General features: G+C 56.4%; 5 protein-coding genes across 5 annotated transcripts; 1 reads left to right on the forward strand and 4 right to left on the reverse strand.

Annotated features, from left to right (window-relative positions):
• Positions 1-2297: 2297 nt before the first annotated feature.
• K437DRAFT_257002 (uncharacterized protein) lies at positions 2298-3837 on the reverse strand. The gene has a single exon (XM_013387388.1). It carries the CDS (start codon positions 3756-3758, stop codon positions 2391-2393), a length of 1368 nt encoding a protein of 455 aa, XP_013242842.1. The 5' UTR covers positions 3759-3837; the 3' UTR covers positions 2298-2390.
• A 349-nt stretch (positions 3838-4186) lies between these two features.
• On the reverse strand, positions 4187-5705 carry K437DRAFT_257003 (uncharacterized protein). The gene is made up of 4 exons (XM_013387389.1): positions 5161-5705; positions 4871-5090; positions 4530-4792; positions 4187-4438 (listed from the first exon to the last, which is right to left on the reverse strand). The coding sequence occupies exons 1-4, from the start codon at positions 5535-5537 to the stop codon at positions 4396-4398; spliced, it is 903 nt and encodes a 300-aa protein (XP_013242843.1). The 5' UTR covers positions 5538-5705; the 3' UTR covers positions 4187-4395.
• Positions 5706-7934: 2229 nt separating this feature from the next.
• On the reverse strand, positions 7935-9987 carry K437DRAFT_263206 (uncharacterized protein; the record flags this gene model as incomplete). The annotated part of the gene is made up of 3 exons (XM_013387390.1): positions 7935-8571; positions 8659-9374; positions 9442-9987. The coding sequence occupies 3 exons, from the start codon at positions 9985-9987 to the stop codon at positions 7935-7937; spliced, it is 1899 nt and encodes a 632-aa protein (XP_013242844.1).
• A 747-nt stretch (positions 9988-10734) lies between these two features.
• K437DRAFT_274533 (putative heat shock protein Hsp88) lies at positions 10735-13595 on the reverse strand. The gene is made up of 5 exons (XM_013387391.1): positions 13451-13595; positions 13130-13379; positions 11645-13057; positions 11087-11580; positions 10735-10995 (listed from the first exon to the last, which is right to left on the reverse strand). The coding sequence occupies exons 1-5, from the start codon at positions 13504-13506 to the stop codon at positions 10839-10841; spliced, it is 2370 nt and encodes a 789-aa protein (XP_013242845.1). The 5' UTR covers positions 13507-13595; the 3' UTR covers positions 10735-10838.
• A 179-nt stretch (positions 13596-13774) lies between these two features.
• K437DRAFT_257007 (Sm-like ribonucleoprotein) lies at positions 13775-14714 on the forward strand. Its single transcript, XM_013387392.1, has 4 exons — positions 13775-14121; positions 14197-14299; positions 14384-14499; positions 14583-14714. Exons 1-4 carry the CDS (start codon positions 14016-14018, stop codon positions 14636-14638), a joined length of 381 nt encoding a protein of 126 aa, XP_013242846.1. The 5' UTR covers positions 13775-14015; the 3' UTR covers positions 14639-14714.
• The last annotated feature ends 4 nt before the right edge of the window (positions 14715-14718 follow it).

Genomic DNA, 14718 nt, shown 5'->3' on the forward strand with positions numbered 1-14718 from the left:
CCCTTGCCGGACTATCTGCCGCTTCACCTGCCCTGTATCCTGGTCTCAGCGCAGGAAGTACCCCGCTCCTCAACGGCACGGCCGGCATTGGCTCCAGCTCAGCAGCGGGCGGAGGAACAGCGTCTGCAATACCAACACCAACGCCTGTGCTGGCAGCCTTGGAAGGTAGCATGGGCGCCGCCAGCCACAGTCCCGTCACGCTTGCCGCCGTCGGCACTTCCATGGCTCACAGCACCAGTTACCAGGCCACGGCTGACTCCCTCGGCATCCTGACTGCCATGACGGCGATTGGCTCCTCGCCGCAAAACATCGCTGCCACACCTACCATCGGCCTTGGCGGCCTTGGATTCACTCCTCATGCGGGTGGAGTGTTGCCGCTCACTCAGAGTCCCTCGCCTGCCTCGGCACGCTTTGGCGGGCTCGGCATCGGCGCTGCAGCTCATCCCAAGATGGCGGCGGCCTCAGCGGCCGCAACACCTGCTATGGGGCTCCTCGATCCCTCGCCCGCTGCCCAGACGGGTCTTGCGCCTTTCTCTAACAACGGCATCCACGTAGCGACAGGTGTAGGACACGATAGCTGGAAAGATGCAATTCTCGTCACCGAGATCCGCATCGATTGGCGCGGCATGGTCGATCGCATGACGACACGATTGCTCGAGCCTATCTGGCCTCTTCCCAATTTTGGCTTGGAAGGCGCCGACGATGCCCAAGGAGAGAAGGCGACACCGCCGTCTGTGCTTGCAATGCAGCTACACGACGTGCAATTCTGCCACATCCGGCCTGACGTCAAGCCTGGCAGCGCAGATGCCCCTCCGCAATCGTCGACCGGCCTGGTTTTGTGCGCTACGCTTGCTTGCACCAAAAGAGCGAGTCGCGCTGGTGATGCTATCGATGGGGCGGAAGGTGGAGATGACATTGCCAAGCGCAATGCCAATGAAAAGTTACAAACACGTTTGCGTACGTGGCAAGTGGGTGCGGAGGATCCTCAGGAACTGCTTTCTCAAGCTTTCCGACAGTTCGACAAGACGCCTGCCTCTGAAAAGCAGGCTTTCGGTCGCAGTCAGCACGAATGGCACTTCCGAGCTACTGCGGATCGCCTTGTCGATTTTGGCACTGTCGAGTTCTTCCCGCCTTCCCAACGATACACCACCGCTCGCGACATGGTGCTCTGCAGCGCCACCGCCACACCCAGTAGCTCGTTTGAATACGTGCATACCCTTAGAACCTGGGATGCTGCAGCTGCTGAAATCGGTGTTGTGGCGGATCCGATTATCGCGAGCGGCTGCTTGCCGGCATTTTCGCCGACATTCTTTCATCTTGCTGCGCTGGCTGAAACCGGCAAGATGGTCCTTCAAATCCTCCAGCAGTGTCGTGAAGGTGGTACGGCACTGGTTGGTGAACAGCTACACTCGTTCGAACGCCGTCTCGCTGCCCTCAACCCTCTCCACAAGGTACTTCAAGCAGATGCCGCTCAAGTTCCAGAGGGTGCTACTCCCTCGTCGGCGCGCACCGGACTGTTGCTTGAGTCCCTGAACGTTCTCAGGCTCTTTAATCGCAGTCAGGCGATGGCATCGCCCACAGGAAGCGAATCGTCCAAGTCGACGCAGCAATACGCAGTGGACCATACATGGGTGCTGCTGGCATCATCGGACTGGGTCCTCGACCAGCTGCAGGCCCTGTACAGAGTGGTTCTGACGCACAGTGACAGCCTACCACCGGCAAAGCCTGTCAATGCTGCTGCAGGAAGCAACGCACTCATGGATGTTCTCAGCAGCCGCATTGGGTGCGAGGTCTGGATCCGCTTGTTGTTACACGTAACCGCTTTCCACGCGTGGCTGGCGGAAGCAGATGCATGTAACGGCGACATTTCGGCCAGGTCTGCAGACATCGGCGCAAACGCAATGGGCAGACCATCGCAGGTCAAGTCAGACGAAATATCCATCGCAAGGGAGGCTGCAAACCTCCGGAAGATGCGCATGGGCATCGACTTGGCATCTGCTGTCGAAAGCTTGCGCAAGTTCCGCACGCAAAACACCACTAGAGACGAGCACATGGACATCCTGAACAGCTTCGACTCGTCAGAGTCAGACAAGCACATGAAGGCGCTTGCTGCTTTGCTCACGGATTCCAGCTCCTCCATCACAGACCCCATGACCCTTTTGCTAGCCGGTGATGAGTTGGACTGGGAGGTGGAAGCGCGTCCGATCACGGAAGCTGAGCACGACATTCTCACACATGATAAGCTGGCGGGGAAATCGCAAATCGTCAAGTGCATGCTATGTGGAGGCAAGACAGCTGCTCGTTTGCATGCCCGATGTATCTGTGGAGGCCGCTGGTGGCACGTGTAATGGGTACAGGGGCTCATTGGCCGGCATTGGCTAAATTTGATGCTACAAAACAACATTGATGTGCCGTGCGTACAACTTGCGACGGATGATGGAATCGCTTGAACGGAATCCGGTGCTAGCCAACCCCAACAGACGCATGTGCGGGAACAAGGACCGGTTGTCTGCAATTTCTTGCACAAGCCCATGTGTGACCCAAGAGCAGCAGCTCAGGTCGAGCACTCGCACCTTGGGAAGTGTTCGGCTAAGAGCTGCGAGCCACAACGCAAGATCGCTTTCGAGAAGCCGGGCGCTTCTGGCTCCCGGCTCGTGTGAAGATCCAGCCAGTGACAATGTCTCCAGATTGACAAGAGACCCTAGAATCGCTTCGATGGCCTGGTCCTCCTGCGCATCAAATTGCAGGCCGGCAAGGGATAACACTTTGAGCTGCACATTGAGCCCTGACGACTTGTCGAGCAGCAGCTGCGACAGTTGAGCGGCCGTCACAGCTGCGAAGGAGAGGTCCACCTTTGGCTGCGATGCCAGAGGTGCGATATGCGCAGAGTCGTCGCTGTCATCGATGGCATCTGCTGCGATGCCGTCCTCGTCTTCATCTTCCCAATCATCGACGGGTCTGGGGATGCGTGTGGCTGCTGCGGCATCTTCCACAGCATGTGGCCAAAGCTGTCTCGCTTCCTCTGCCTTGAGAGGAGCTGCACCGCAGACGCGCCCGCAGAGCGCCATCATGCGATGCTTGACATGCAATGGAAGCATAGGCAGCAACTCCCACAGCTCCTCACCAATGTCCGCGTGCATTCGCCGTCGAACGGCAGAGATGATGGCGAGGAGGCAGTAATCGGACAGGGAGGCCGGGTTCGACAAAGGAGAACGGTCGAAGGACATGCTCTCGAATCCCTCATCCTCTCGGTCCGGCACTGCATCATAGATTCGACGAATACATGCTGCCAACCGGACTCTGGCTTCACAGCTGGCATAGGAGGCGTGCGAGCTGCCGCCTGATGCACCAGACCTTGAGCTTTGATTTCGGCCCGATGCATCGAGAAAGGATCCTGTCCAACTGTTCGGCGGGATCGGACCCGCTACCTGTCCCTTGAGAGCACTGGCTCTGTTGCGAGCCTCGGTGCGAGCTGCGCCGATGCGTGATAGTTCGAGGAACATGGTTCCCACCCGCGCCGAAGCGGACGGGCCGGCGTTGATGATGACATTGTCATATGTCGTGCTGAGCTGCCCAATATTGCGCAGCCTTCTGAGTTCCTCGACCCGGTTCTTCTCAATCTTCTCCCGTATGCTCGCTCCGACAGTGTCGTCGCTGCTGTGCCGTGTCGATGAACTCGCGACATCGCGGCGTGCGATCGCGCGGGGAATCGAGCGTTGAAGGGCAGCGTCACGTGCGTACCCTTGGCTTGTGCTCATGTCAAGTTATCATGCTGCTACGGCCGCTGCCGGCGGCTCATCCTGCGGCTGCTCTTTCAGCACGCTCCTGGCCCTTTGCATAGAGGCAGCGACCTCTGAATGACGCTGACGAAAACTCTACAAGGAAATGTAAACCATATCGTCGCGCAACTCAGGTTACTCCCTAGTGGGTAGATTCTCTTTGAACTCTCTTTCATGCAAGATTTGTTCGTAACCATACTCAACGTAAGTGAGTCCAACAGTCAGTCTGCTAGAGGGCGCAGCGCGAGATTCAGAAGGCATTGCAGGCGGCAGCGACCGAAGCCATATGACATCCCAGGGCCCAGACAAAGGAGCATGTAAAGTCATACGATTGAAGAGGATATCGAAAACAAAACATACATGACGGGCGGGAACAGTCTATGCGAGAGGGGTGATTCAAGAAATCCCGGGGGAGCAGAGCAGACGGCGCGGGTATAAATGGGTTGCCGCCATGCTTGGCTATCCTCGACAGGTCGTGACTCGTGATGTCGACAAGATGAATCCAATGAGGAGATGATGTACCTGAAGTTTGTTTGTACGGAGTCGTTACGTGCAGAAATTAGGATGTTAGAACCGAACGAGCGTAGATGCATGTCGAGTAGGCGACAAGATGCATCTAGTTGGCGGCCACAGCTGGAGTTGCGGCAGCGGCTGGGGTCCTGTTTGGCAATGCATTTGATCAGTCAAAAAATTGCATGGCCAGGCTGAGGAAAAAGACATAGCAGGAAAGGCAAAATGGGACATACTCACTCAGTCTCGGTCTTGGGCAACTCAACGACGGCTGGAGTATCGGTGACGGGGGCAGCAGCCTTCTCGTTGACAGCCTCAGCCTCGCCCTCCTTAGCCTTCTTGTCGAGGACTTGCTCAGCCTTCTGCAGTTGCTCCTGGGCCTCAGAGACAGCCTTCTTGGCTGTCTTGAAGAGATTCTGGCGGATCTGGCCGACCTTGAGCGACAAACGGCGGCCGACCTTCTTGTTCGGGATGCTGTCCTCCTTCTTGGCAGCCTCGTCAATCTGTGAGGGAGAGCAGACGAAGAACGGGATACGTTAGTTGAAGGTGGACCTATATGTCTTTTTTGCAAGAGTGCGCACCTTGACACCCTCAGCCTTGACTTCTGGCTCAGCGGCGACAGCAGCGTCGGTAGCAGACTCCTCCTCCGCCGCAACAACCTCAGGTTTGGCCTCCTCAGGCTTGACTTCCTCAGCTGGCTTGGCCTCCTCAGTGGCGGGTGCAGCAGCGACGGTCTCCTCGGGCTGGACCTCAGCCTTAACCTCCTCAATAACCTCCTTGATGGTCTTCTTCTCCTTGGGACTGCGCGGAATATCAAGAGTATGTCAGTTGGATGGGCAACACCAGTGATGCATAGAAGTAGAAGACGTACGACTTGTTGAAGGAGGCGAGGATCTTGTTCACGAACGACTGACGCTTCTCCTTCTTGGGGGTAACGGGCGCCTTCTCCTCGACCTTCGCTTCCTCGACGGGCTTGTCTTCAGCGGCGACGGCCTCCTCCACGGCATTGGTCTCCTCGGACTTGGTCTCGACGACAGGTGCAACAGCCTCCTCGGCAACGGCAGGCTGGGCCTCTTCGACGACGGGAGCGGTCGGCTCCTCGACAGCGGCAGACTTGGCATCCTCGACGGCGGGGGTGGCGGCTTCAGTGGCGACGGGGGTGCTCTCAGCAGGGACCGGAGCCTCGACAGCAGGAGCAGCTGGGGCCTCGACGGGAGCAGGGACAGTGGTCTCGGGTGCGGTAGACATCTGTTCCAGAAAGATGTGGGTGGGAAAGAGTACCACGGTGCAAGGTCAGCATGGATTGTGCCTTCGAGAAGATGAAGGTGCACACTGGGGCTCGCCCCAAAGAAAGACGGAGCGGCTCGCCACGGACGCTCCGCTCCTTATCAGGGGAGCATGTTGAGATGAGATAAGGGGAGCGCGCAACGTACCTTTGCTTGGTATCAAATGGGAAAAAGGGTGGATATCTGGGGTGGTCGTTTGTGGTATACCGCTGCGTCTAGGGCAGTACGATGATCGTGATGCGGTCGTCGAGTCTTTGTTGACAGGGGAGAGAAGAAATGGAGGGTGTGAAGGATGGAGACGAAGAGAAGGAAGGGGAAAGAAAAAGGAAACCAAACCGAAACGAGATAGGAATGAATCTCTCCCCAGCACAGACAAGCGAGGACTATTGGGAGCCTCACCCTAGATTATTAGACTCTACACACGCACATTGACCGCGGAGGGGGCATCAACGCGCTCTAAAGACGTGATAGTCACAACAATAGAAATTTCAAAAGGAAGGAGAAACGGGACACGAGACAGCCACACGCGGGAGAGACGCGCAAGGCATGACAACAGTGTCCATAAAGGGTTCAAAACAACAGAATACACTTGGTGCAAAAAACAAGAAAACAACACTGAACGGTTCCGCTACAGTTCTGCCTGCCTGCACGTCTTCCTTTCTTTCTTTTTGCTCGTGTTTAGGTCTCTCCTCCCCTTTTAGCTCCCTGCCGTCATGTGCTTGCTTGCAGCACTGGGCCACACACTGTTGGAGAACGCGGCATGAAGTCGCATTGTGCCTTCAATAGCAGCAAACACACACCCACACAATGCCTGGTGCCGACTGCCGTGTTCCCTCCGCTTGGCACTCCGCTCAGCGTTTGGCGTGATCGACGCTGCATACCTCAGGGCCAACGGCCCAAGGAGGCACTCATCTCACAAGCCATCATGTTGCCCCAGCTCGCCCGCAGCTCTCCGACCCCTTGACTTGTTTCCCAATGCATGCCAGAACGACAATGGGAGGGCGCAGGAGAGCAACAATGCAGTCAGAAACACACACACCTTCTCTCCTCCCTCTTCTGCAAAACGAAAAGGACAGAAGGGTGAGGAACAGAAAAGAAAGAAAGAAGGTAGCTCAATCGACGAGCAGACGAGCGGGCGCATCTCTCGCCTCTTTCTGACGGATTACGCATCTTGTGGGAGTCCAATCGCGTTCCAACTTGCTTCAGTTCAGGTCCAGTCGCGTCTCTCTTCTGGACTTTGCGGAGGAGATATATCTGGAGTCTATGCGAACTCGCAAGTCTCGATTCTACTTCTCGTGTCGCCATAGATAATATAATGTGTGCTCTGACGCGTCCCTCCCTACATTCTGATTGATAGTCTGCGTGGCGCCGAGCTGTCTGTCCATCACTGCGGCCGATGGAGCGCCGGCCGAAAAGAAACAGCCTGTCGCGTGCCGCAGCGCCCGCTGCAAAGTGCGAAGGCAGCAAAAGCTTGGTGCAGAGAATGATGGGGTTATCGTTGTGAAGGATGAAAGGGAACACGTGACGTGACCATGCCTTGAGCCCTGCCGCGACACATCCAACCCTGTTAGCACTTATGGTTGGCTATGGTCTATGCCCTGAATGCTCCTCAGACTCGTATGAATCTAGTCATAATCCCCTGCCTTCGCAGAGTGGCTCTTCATCTCTGGATTGGTCTACGTTGAACACCAATGCTCGCAACAAAATCGACATTCGCAAACGAGCTTGTCCCTTTTTTCTGGTATGCGACGCGACGTACTCTCGATCATCTCTCCTTCTCGACTGTTACACGATCAACTCCTGGCATACGAACGTTTCCTCTCCCCTTAAGCTTTGCATCTTGAAGAGCTCTGCGCTGTCGTGTGACCTGCTGAACAAAAGCGAGACAGACACACTCGAAAACACGCAGCAGTGTCCGCACCGCCGCGACCAGCCTGAGATCGATGAAATGTTGCTGAGCCCGAGATGCCGAGAATCGAGATCGCCTGTGCATGAGCATATGGACTGCAGTGCAAGGCCGCACCCGGCTCTTTAGTTTTGCTGGTGCAGCGCTGATGAGCACAGGGCCAAGTTGTAAAAGCAAGATATGTAGAAGAGCACAGATGTACAAGTACAGACATGATGCGTCGACGTGTGCGCGCATACGCACTCCTAAGGCCCTTGTGTCTGCTCTCTTGTGTCCGAGAGGCAAGAAGGGGTGCAACACGCCCTCCTTCGCATACATTAATAGAGAGTGGGCATCTCTAGCGTTCCCAAAGAGATGAGTTCGGAGAAGAAGACTTGTCGCTCTGAAAAGCTGGAACAGGCCCGTTGCCGTTTGCTTGATGATGTGAATCCCGCAGAAGCTCTCCCAGGGCCCTCAACCAGGCGCATTGGAAGACTGGGCGGCTTTCTGCTCGTCTTGTCGCGCCGACTCCAGCCCTGTCGTTCCTGGCGCCGAATTGCTGCCAGCCTCACCCCCACCTCCGCCGCCACTCAGCTTCCCGGTAGTCGGTCCTTGTTGAGTAGCAGTGGCAAAGAAGGGCCCGTCCGTGGTATTGGTCCCAGGCGGACCGATGGCGGCGTACAGCCCATTGCCATCCGCAGAAGACATGACCGGCGTATACGCCTGGAAAGGTTGCGAGTCCATTGGCGAGAACGAGTTGGCGGTGTTCGTCACGTCGCCGCCCATCGCTGCGCTCGATTCGCCAAAAGCTGGGAAGCTCGATCCGAAATTGAGATCAGAGTTGTCGTAAAAGCCACCGCTCGCACCCTCGACGCCGAGCGAATTCAGAAGCGCAGCCGTTGTCCCTTCAAGTGGGTTGCTGAGATCCGACTCGGCAGAGGAAGATGCCGCGGCGTCTTCAGGGCTCAGCGAAGAGGGTTGCGTATCGATGGATGATCCACTCGGCCCCGCCGGCTGCCAAGGTATCGGACCCGCGCCAGGAGCGGTCGTAGTCAGGCCATTGATGGGGTCAGCAGTTGCAGCAGAAAATGCTTGGAAGGCATCATTGACACTGAAGACGCGTCATGGTGCGTGTGCACTGATCAGCTTGTGGCACAAGAAAGTCATGGAGGAACATGCGCCCGAAATCCACGCTCACCTGTTCTCCATCATTCGCATGCGTCTCGCTGCCAGATCGCTGTCCACCGACCCAAACTCTCGCTCTGGTGGATTGACAGATAGAGGTGGATTCCCTTCCAGCCCTTGCATGCTCAAGGATTCGAGCAAGAAGCCAGCAGTTGGCGTCATGGTACCCGTTCCAGCAAAAGGGCTGGAAAACCCGTCCGAATGAATGCTGGCGGCTGTCATGGGGTTGATACTGAAGCTGGTGATTGCTTGTTGCGCTGGTGTCATCATTGTGAGCCCCTGCGGTTGTTGGCCGATCCCAGAAGCATGGATTGCATTTCGAAGATTGGTCATCGACAAGCTGTGCCCGTTGAGTCCGCTAATGGACCTTCGCCCGATAACTGGACTGCCATGTCGACTCGAGGGTCCTGCACTCTGAGTGCCCACATTGTGACCAGCGGCGCCGTGTGCATGGCTGTGCGGGCCATGCGCTGATCCTCCGTGATCTTTCGAAGCTCCTCCAGTCGCTGCAGCATGTGTGCTAGCGCCTGAGTGCGACCTCGCATGGTTCGCATGTGAGCCTTGATTCTTGACGACGGAGGCAACCCGCCCAGCCTTCCACGCTTCTTGCGCCTCCTGGCTTAATGTCCACCAAGATCCCTTACCTGCAGCCGAGGAGGGCCGCGGGACTTTTATGAAAAGGTTCCCCTTAATTGAAAGGGTCGACTTGATGCGGTTTTTGACGCGAGCCTGCAGCCAGAGATCTCTGTGTGAGCGACATGTGTACGTGCGGCCGAGGCCCCAAGATCACACTCACTTCCCAGTCCTTTCCATACGCCCATTCTCGAATCTCTGGAAATTTGGCGCACATATTCTCGAACAGATCCTGAATGACCAACCTCCCGTCCGGACTCTCGGCGATGGTCTGACAAATCATATCGCTCCAATTAAGTCGCTTGCCCGTGATCGCGGACGCGGCTATGCGTCCATTGGTATGGATGGGCTTGTCGAACGTCGGCAGGCCTCCGCCGGGCGTCGAGTAGCCGGTCTGTGGAAGGGAGCGATATGGCGCGCCTGGACTGGATGCTCCGCTGCCCGGTGCCGAAGCGCCAATATTCCCGAAAGCTGCCAGGGCGTTAGCATCCAGATGTGCAGGCAATGCCCCCCCCGCGGCCGCATACTGGGCGAGTTGCGCGTTGGCATACGCCAGCGCCACTTGGGAGGTCGGCCCGCTCACGCTGGGGGCGATCGAGTGGCTGGGCGGCGGAACCAAGTTGTTCGCCATGGGTGCATTGGTCGCGGATGGCCCTGCTGCCGGCGGGGCGGCGGGGAAGCCATGAGCAGACTGCTCAGGTGGCGGCATGGTCAATGACGGCGGCAGGGTGTGCTGTGGCCCATTCATGATGGGAAATTGGTTCATCCTGCCGGCGAAACGTTGCTGTCGAGCTGATGGCAACGGCTTCGGAGGAGGAGAGAGATGCAGAGGAAGTTGAGGTAACGCGGTGGGCTGCAAGAGGCTAACCAAATGATGAGCCGATCGCCCAAGCCCCAACGGAGACGGCGAAAAGCTGCGATGCACCAACGCCGAACGCGAAGCGGTTCTACGCTCCTGCCGATGAGGAGAAGGCCCCGCCTCGCGGTCTACAGCGCAGCGTGGCAGTGACGTCCAGGGACAAAGCCTACATACACGAGCTAGAGCACAGTAGCACCTCGTATGCCGCCTGCGTTGCTGTAGTTAACTGCAGTGTGCGGATGACGTTGGATGGAGAAGCTTGTGTGCCCCCAATAACCAGATCGAGGACTGTCTGCGGCTGATGCGCTGATGATCCTGGGATGGCCTCACTGTGGGTGGGGGTCTCTCTGCTGATGCCGGCTGGCACTGGTTGGCCACACGCGACAGGCGTATAGCAGAGATCGCAGACACACTCCACAGCTGCAGAGAGTGAGAGCACTCTTTTGTGATGGCTGCAACGCGCGGCGCTGCGCGCAAACTGCTGGCTGGATGAGACTGAGAAGGCAGCAGCCGCCAGGGCAGCGGAACAAGAGGAGGCTCTCATCTGCCTCAACACTCAGCATTTTCTTCAACACTCATCGCTTCACTTCGCCTCATCGCAGACTGGTTGGGGTTTCATTTTTGCAGATACATTTCGTACTTTCTCCCTATGGGTAGGAAACATTGTCTACCGGCCACTTGGATCACAGTATGCTGCGCATCTAATCGACATCCATCTGACCCGGTCCCTCGCCATCCGCTTTGGCAGCAGCCTCCTGGTCCTCCTTATCGGCCTCCTTGGGCGCATCCTTCTGCTCGCTCTGAGGAGTCTGTGTGCCGCTCGTCTGCGGAGGCACGCGCGGCTTCGGCTTGTTGACACTGCAGCATCAGCCGAGCAAAGATAAAACGCACAAGTCCGCTCGTCAGTGGCAGCTTTGATAAAACCCTATGCCACCGCGCGTGTACTCACATTGGCCCGCAGACGTATTGAACTTCGTCCTTGTTCTTGAGGATCTCAGCAGAAGATATCTTCGGGTTGACGTTCTTGGGCAGCTCGGCCTGCTTGGCCAGGTTGTTGCTGAGCCAACTCTCGACCGTTGCGCACTTCTCGATCACCTTCTGCTTGTCCTCCTCGGTTAGGTGGCTGTACTTCTCCTCCCCGCCGTTGACTGCAGACATGTACGTGTTGAGAGCCTCGCGCAGCTGTGCAGCAGCTTTGGGACGCGCATCGTTCTCCGCGTACCTGTGAATGATCGGGTTGCCGAGTTTCTGCAGCGCTGACAGCTTCTCAGAGTAAGATGATTTAGTCGCATCCTCGCCTTCCTCTGAGTACAGCCACTCCTCAGCAGCATTGAGGTCCTGAAGGAATTTATCCTTCTCCTCAGAAGTCACATAAGCCTTGTGGCGGTCGTCAAGTTTCGAGCGCTGGTCGTAAATGTACTCCTCGAGCGCATTTTTCGCATTCTGTTAAAGAGCCTCGGCGTCAGCGAACGATAAGCACGTGATGACCCTTTTGTTTGTGACCTACCTCGGTGTCAGTGACGAGCTTGTCTTGCGCGTACAACTGGCCCTCCTTCTCTTTCATGTCACGCATGATGCTAGGATCCTTGGCGTTGAGTGCAGAGATGACCGTGAGATCATTCTTGCGTTGCAAAACTTTCTTTTTCTCCGTCTTGGGGGGCGCATCCTTGTCCGTCTCCATAGCAGCAGGGTCGGAAGCCACCGGTACATCCTTCTCCACCTCTTCGACCACGTAAGCACTCTCGACGTTGAGAATTCCGTGCAGGTTGAGCCTTGCCTTGACCTTGACAATCGAGTGATCTCCTTGCGGGCTTGGGGTGACACCCTTGATTTGCACAGTCCCGAGCCATGGCTTGATTCCCTTCGGCAACTGTTCAGGCTGTGCATAGAATGCTTCCAGCGAGAAAGGCTCCTTCCTGTAGAAGGTGAGAATCTTGGTAGAAGGAATTGGGTTGTTAGGCTGGAAGACCACCAGCTCTGTCTCCTCATCGGGCACATCGGGTGCAGGCTCCCAGGTGACCTTAATAGGGTAGGGGGTGGTGTCGTGCACAGTGAACTCCCTGACCCTGAAGACGGGAGAGAGAGAGGCGCAAGCGAGTGTGCAACCCCTGCAGACGGCTTCGTCCTGATTGGATGTGAAGGAAAGGGGCTTGCCGAAGAAGCTCGAAATGCGCTCCTTGAGGGCGGGGACACGAGAGCTGCCGCCGACCATCTCAATGGAGTGAATTTGATCCTTGGTGAGGCCAGATTGCGACAGCGCCGCCTCGAGCGGAGCAGTGACGCGATCGAGGAGCGGCGCAATGAGCTCCTCGAATTCCTCCCTTTTGAGCTGTCCAGATGCGTCAACGTCATTCATGAGGCTCTCGACATTGATAGGAGCGACAGCGTTAGCAGAGAGGACCTTCTTGAGGCGTTCACAGGCGGTGGCGAGACGGAAAGTGGCTTTAGCATTTGATAGAATATCAAGTTTGTACTTCTGCTTAAATTCGGTGGCAAAGTGCTGCAGCAGGGCCATGTCAAAGTCGCGGCCGCCAAAGTGGCGGTCCTGCGCAGTGCCGAGAACGTTGAGCTGGCCTTTGACGAACGCGACGACCGCAACCTGGTATGAAGAGTGGCCAATGTCGCAGAAGACGACGTGGCGAGGTTCGTCTGCTTCAGGCAAGTCGGACTTTGTGATACCGTACCCAAGGGCAGTCGCGGTAGTATCGTTGATCAAGCGCAAGGTGTTGAGACCAGCAATCTCAGCGGCTTCGAGCATGGCTTTGCGCTGAATATCTGTAAACCAGCTGGGTGTGGAAATGACAACGTCCGACACCACCGCACCGCCGGACTCCCTTGACGCCGTGTCCCGCAAGCTTCCGAGGTACATCCCCATCATCTGGGTCGCCGAGAAGATCTGCTCCTCCCCCCCGAGCCTAACCTGAGCATGATGAACCATGAGTATAATCAGTCTACGAGGCAAAGTAAGCGATCTGACTGACGTAACACACACCTTTGCGCCAACTTCGCCATTCACATCGACCAGTTCGCAGCCCAAGTATTTTTTCTCAATCTCTTGGATATCCGCATCTTGCAGAGACCTTCCGATCAGACGTTTGAGACTGCCTACAGTGTTCTTGAAGTTGCTGACCTGTGCAGTCGCCGCAGCTTCGCCCAGTGCACGTGCCTTCTGGCCAAAAGAGATGAGCGAAGGCGTCGCTCGGCTGGAAGCGGAGTTCAACAGAACATCGATGCCCGATCGGCTGTTGCAAACGTAAACGAGGCAAAGGTGAGTCTTCACTACTGTGCGAAGACATTCGCATTGAGAACTCACCGCGCGGCGCCGATCTTGGATGTCGAGTTACCGACGTCGATGCCGATGCAAGCCATTGTGATATGGCGCACCTGTGAAACTTGAGTATGGCGATTGGTGGAGTGGACGTAGAGTACCCCGAGAATATGATGCCCTTAGTGTTCTATATACGCGGACGAGCAGGTGAAGCGAAGAATTGCCGCCAGGGTTCTTGAAATCTGACGTTACCCAAAATTGGAACGAACCTTCTGGAAAGGTCTGGGGAGTACAAGCCATTAACCCTACTTCTCTGGAGTTCGCGCCTTTCTTTCTTCTCATCCCCCTTCAAGCCGCACATGCATACGCGTCCGTCGTCCGTCGTCCAGCTTGATGCTTGCTGCTTGTGTTGTCCGTGCATCGGCCCATCCACGATATCGTACTCGTTCGAAGGTTGCGGAGTGGATCTTTCCAAGGACAACTTCAGCTGATCGGGTTACACACGTAAGAGAGTCAATACCAGGAGCAGAAGCCCGAATAGCACAACCAGCGCGTCTTGGCTCCGCTCAGCTCTGCTCGACCGAATTGCTCTCGTACAATTCTGGTTATCATGGGCTCGCTGGGGATTCCGGTCAAGCTGTTGCACGAAGCACTCGGCCATGTGATCACAGTGGAGATCAAGGGTGGGTCTTCCTACCGGGGAAAGTTATTCGAGGGTAAGTGGTGGGCTCGATGGTTGACTGTGGCTCAATCAGCAGCCTGCTGATTCGGTTCCTTTTTTGGTTCCTCAGCCGAGGACAACTTGAACGTTTCGCTCAAGGAAGTAACCGTAACCGCTCGGGACGGGAAGCAAAGTCCGATGGACAGTGTATACATTCGAGGGAGTATGATCAGGTCAGTTTTGTCCCGAACCATTCCTGTCGAACTTCCCGTCGCTGAAAGCAATATATGCATCCGTGGCCTGTGCACAATTCAAAGGTTCATCGTTGTTCCAGACATGCTGCAACAAGCTCCGATGTTCAAACGAGTCGGGCCGAATGCGATGAAGGGGCGTGGCATCGGTAGTGCCCGTGGTCGTGCGACCATTCTCAGAGGTGAGATCACTTCTCACTATCATTCGGCAGTTCTGCCATACTCATCCAGATGTGCTTGCATCCACCTCCTTCCATCTGTTCAGCTCAATCCCGAAGAGGGCGAGGGCAAGCGCCTCGGTCGCAGGGCATCAGACGATAGCTGCATTCTGCTAACTGCATAATCGTGTCACCTCAAATTTGCGTCAGCATGGAGACGCGCATCTCCCCGTCAAGCCAAGG

Source organism: Tilletiaria anomala (assembly GCF_000711695.1).
Source record: "Tilletiaria anomala UBC 951 chromosome Unknown K437scaffold_50, whole genome shotgun sequence".
NCBI lineage: Eukaryota > Fungi > Basidiomycota > Exobasidiomycetes > Georgefischeriales > Tilletiariaceae > Tilletiaria > Tilletiaria anomala.

Coding starts and splice junctions, on each gene's coding strand:
- K437DRAFT_274533 (XM_013387391.1), bottom strand. CDS start 13,506: ATGGCTTGCATCGGCATCGACGTCGGTAACTCGACATCCAAGATCGGC. Junction 13,058..13,129: donor ATGGCGAAGTTGGCGCAAAG/GTGTGTGTTACG, acceptor CATCATGCTCAG/GTTAGGCTCGGGGGGGAGGA. Junction 10,996..11,086: donor CAATACGTCTGCGGGCCAAT/GTGAGTACACGC, acceptor CTGATGCTGCAG/TGTCAACAAGCCGAAGCCGC.
- K437DRAFT_257007 (XM_013387392.1), top strand. CDS start 14,016: ATGGGCTCGCTGGGGATTCCGGTCAAGCTGTTGCACGAAGCACTCGGC. Junction 14,122..14,196: donor CCGGGGAAAGTTATTCGAGG/GTAAGTGGTGGG, acceptor TTGGTTCCTCAG/CCGAGGACAACTTGAACGTT. Junction 14,300..14,383: donor ATTCGAGGGAGTATGATCAG/GTCAGTTTTGTC, acceptor CACAATTCAAAG/GTTCATCGTTGTTCCAGACA.
- K437DRAFT_257003 (XM_013387389.1), bottom strand. CDS start 5,537: ATGTCTACCGCACCCGAGACCACTGTCCCTGCTCCCGTCGAGGCCCCA. Junction 4,793..4,870: donor TCAAGGCTGAGGGTGTCAAG/GTGCGCACTCTT, acceptor TCTCCCTCACAG/ATTGACGAGGCTGCCAAGAA. Junction 4,439..4,529: donor TTGCCCAAGACCGAGACTGA/GTGAGTATGTCC, acceptor ATTGCCAAACAG/GACCCCAGCCGCTGCCGCAA.
- K437DRAFT_257002 (XM_013387388.1), bottom strand. CDS start 3,758: ATGAGCACAAGCCAAGGGTACGCACGTGACGCTGCCCTTCAACGCTCG.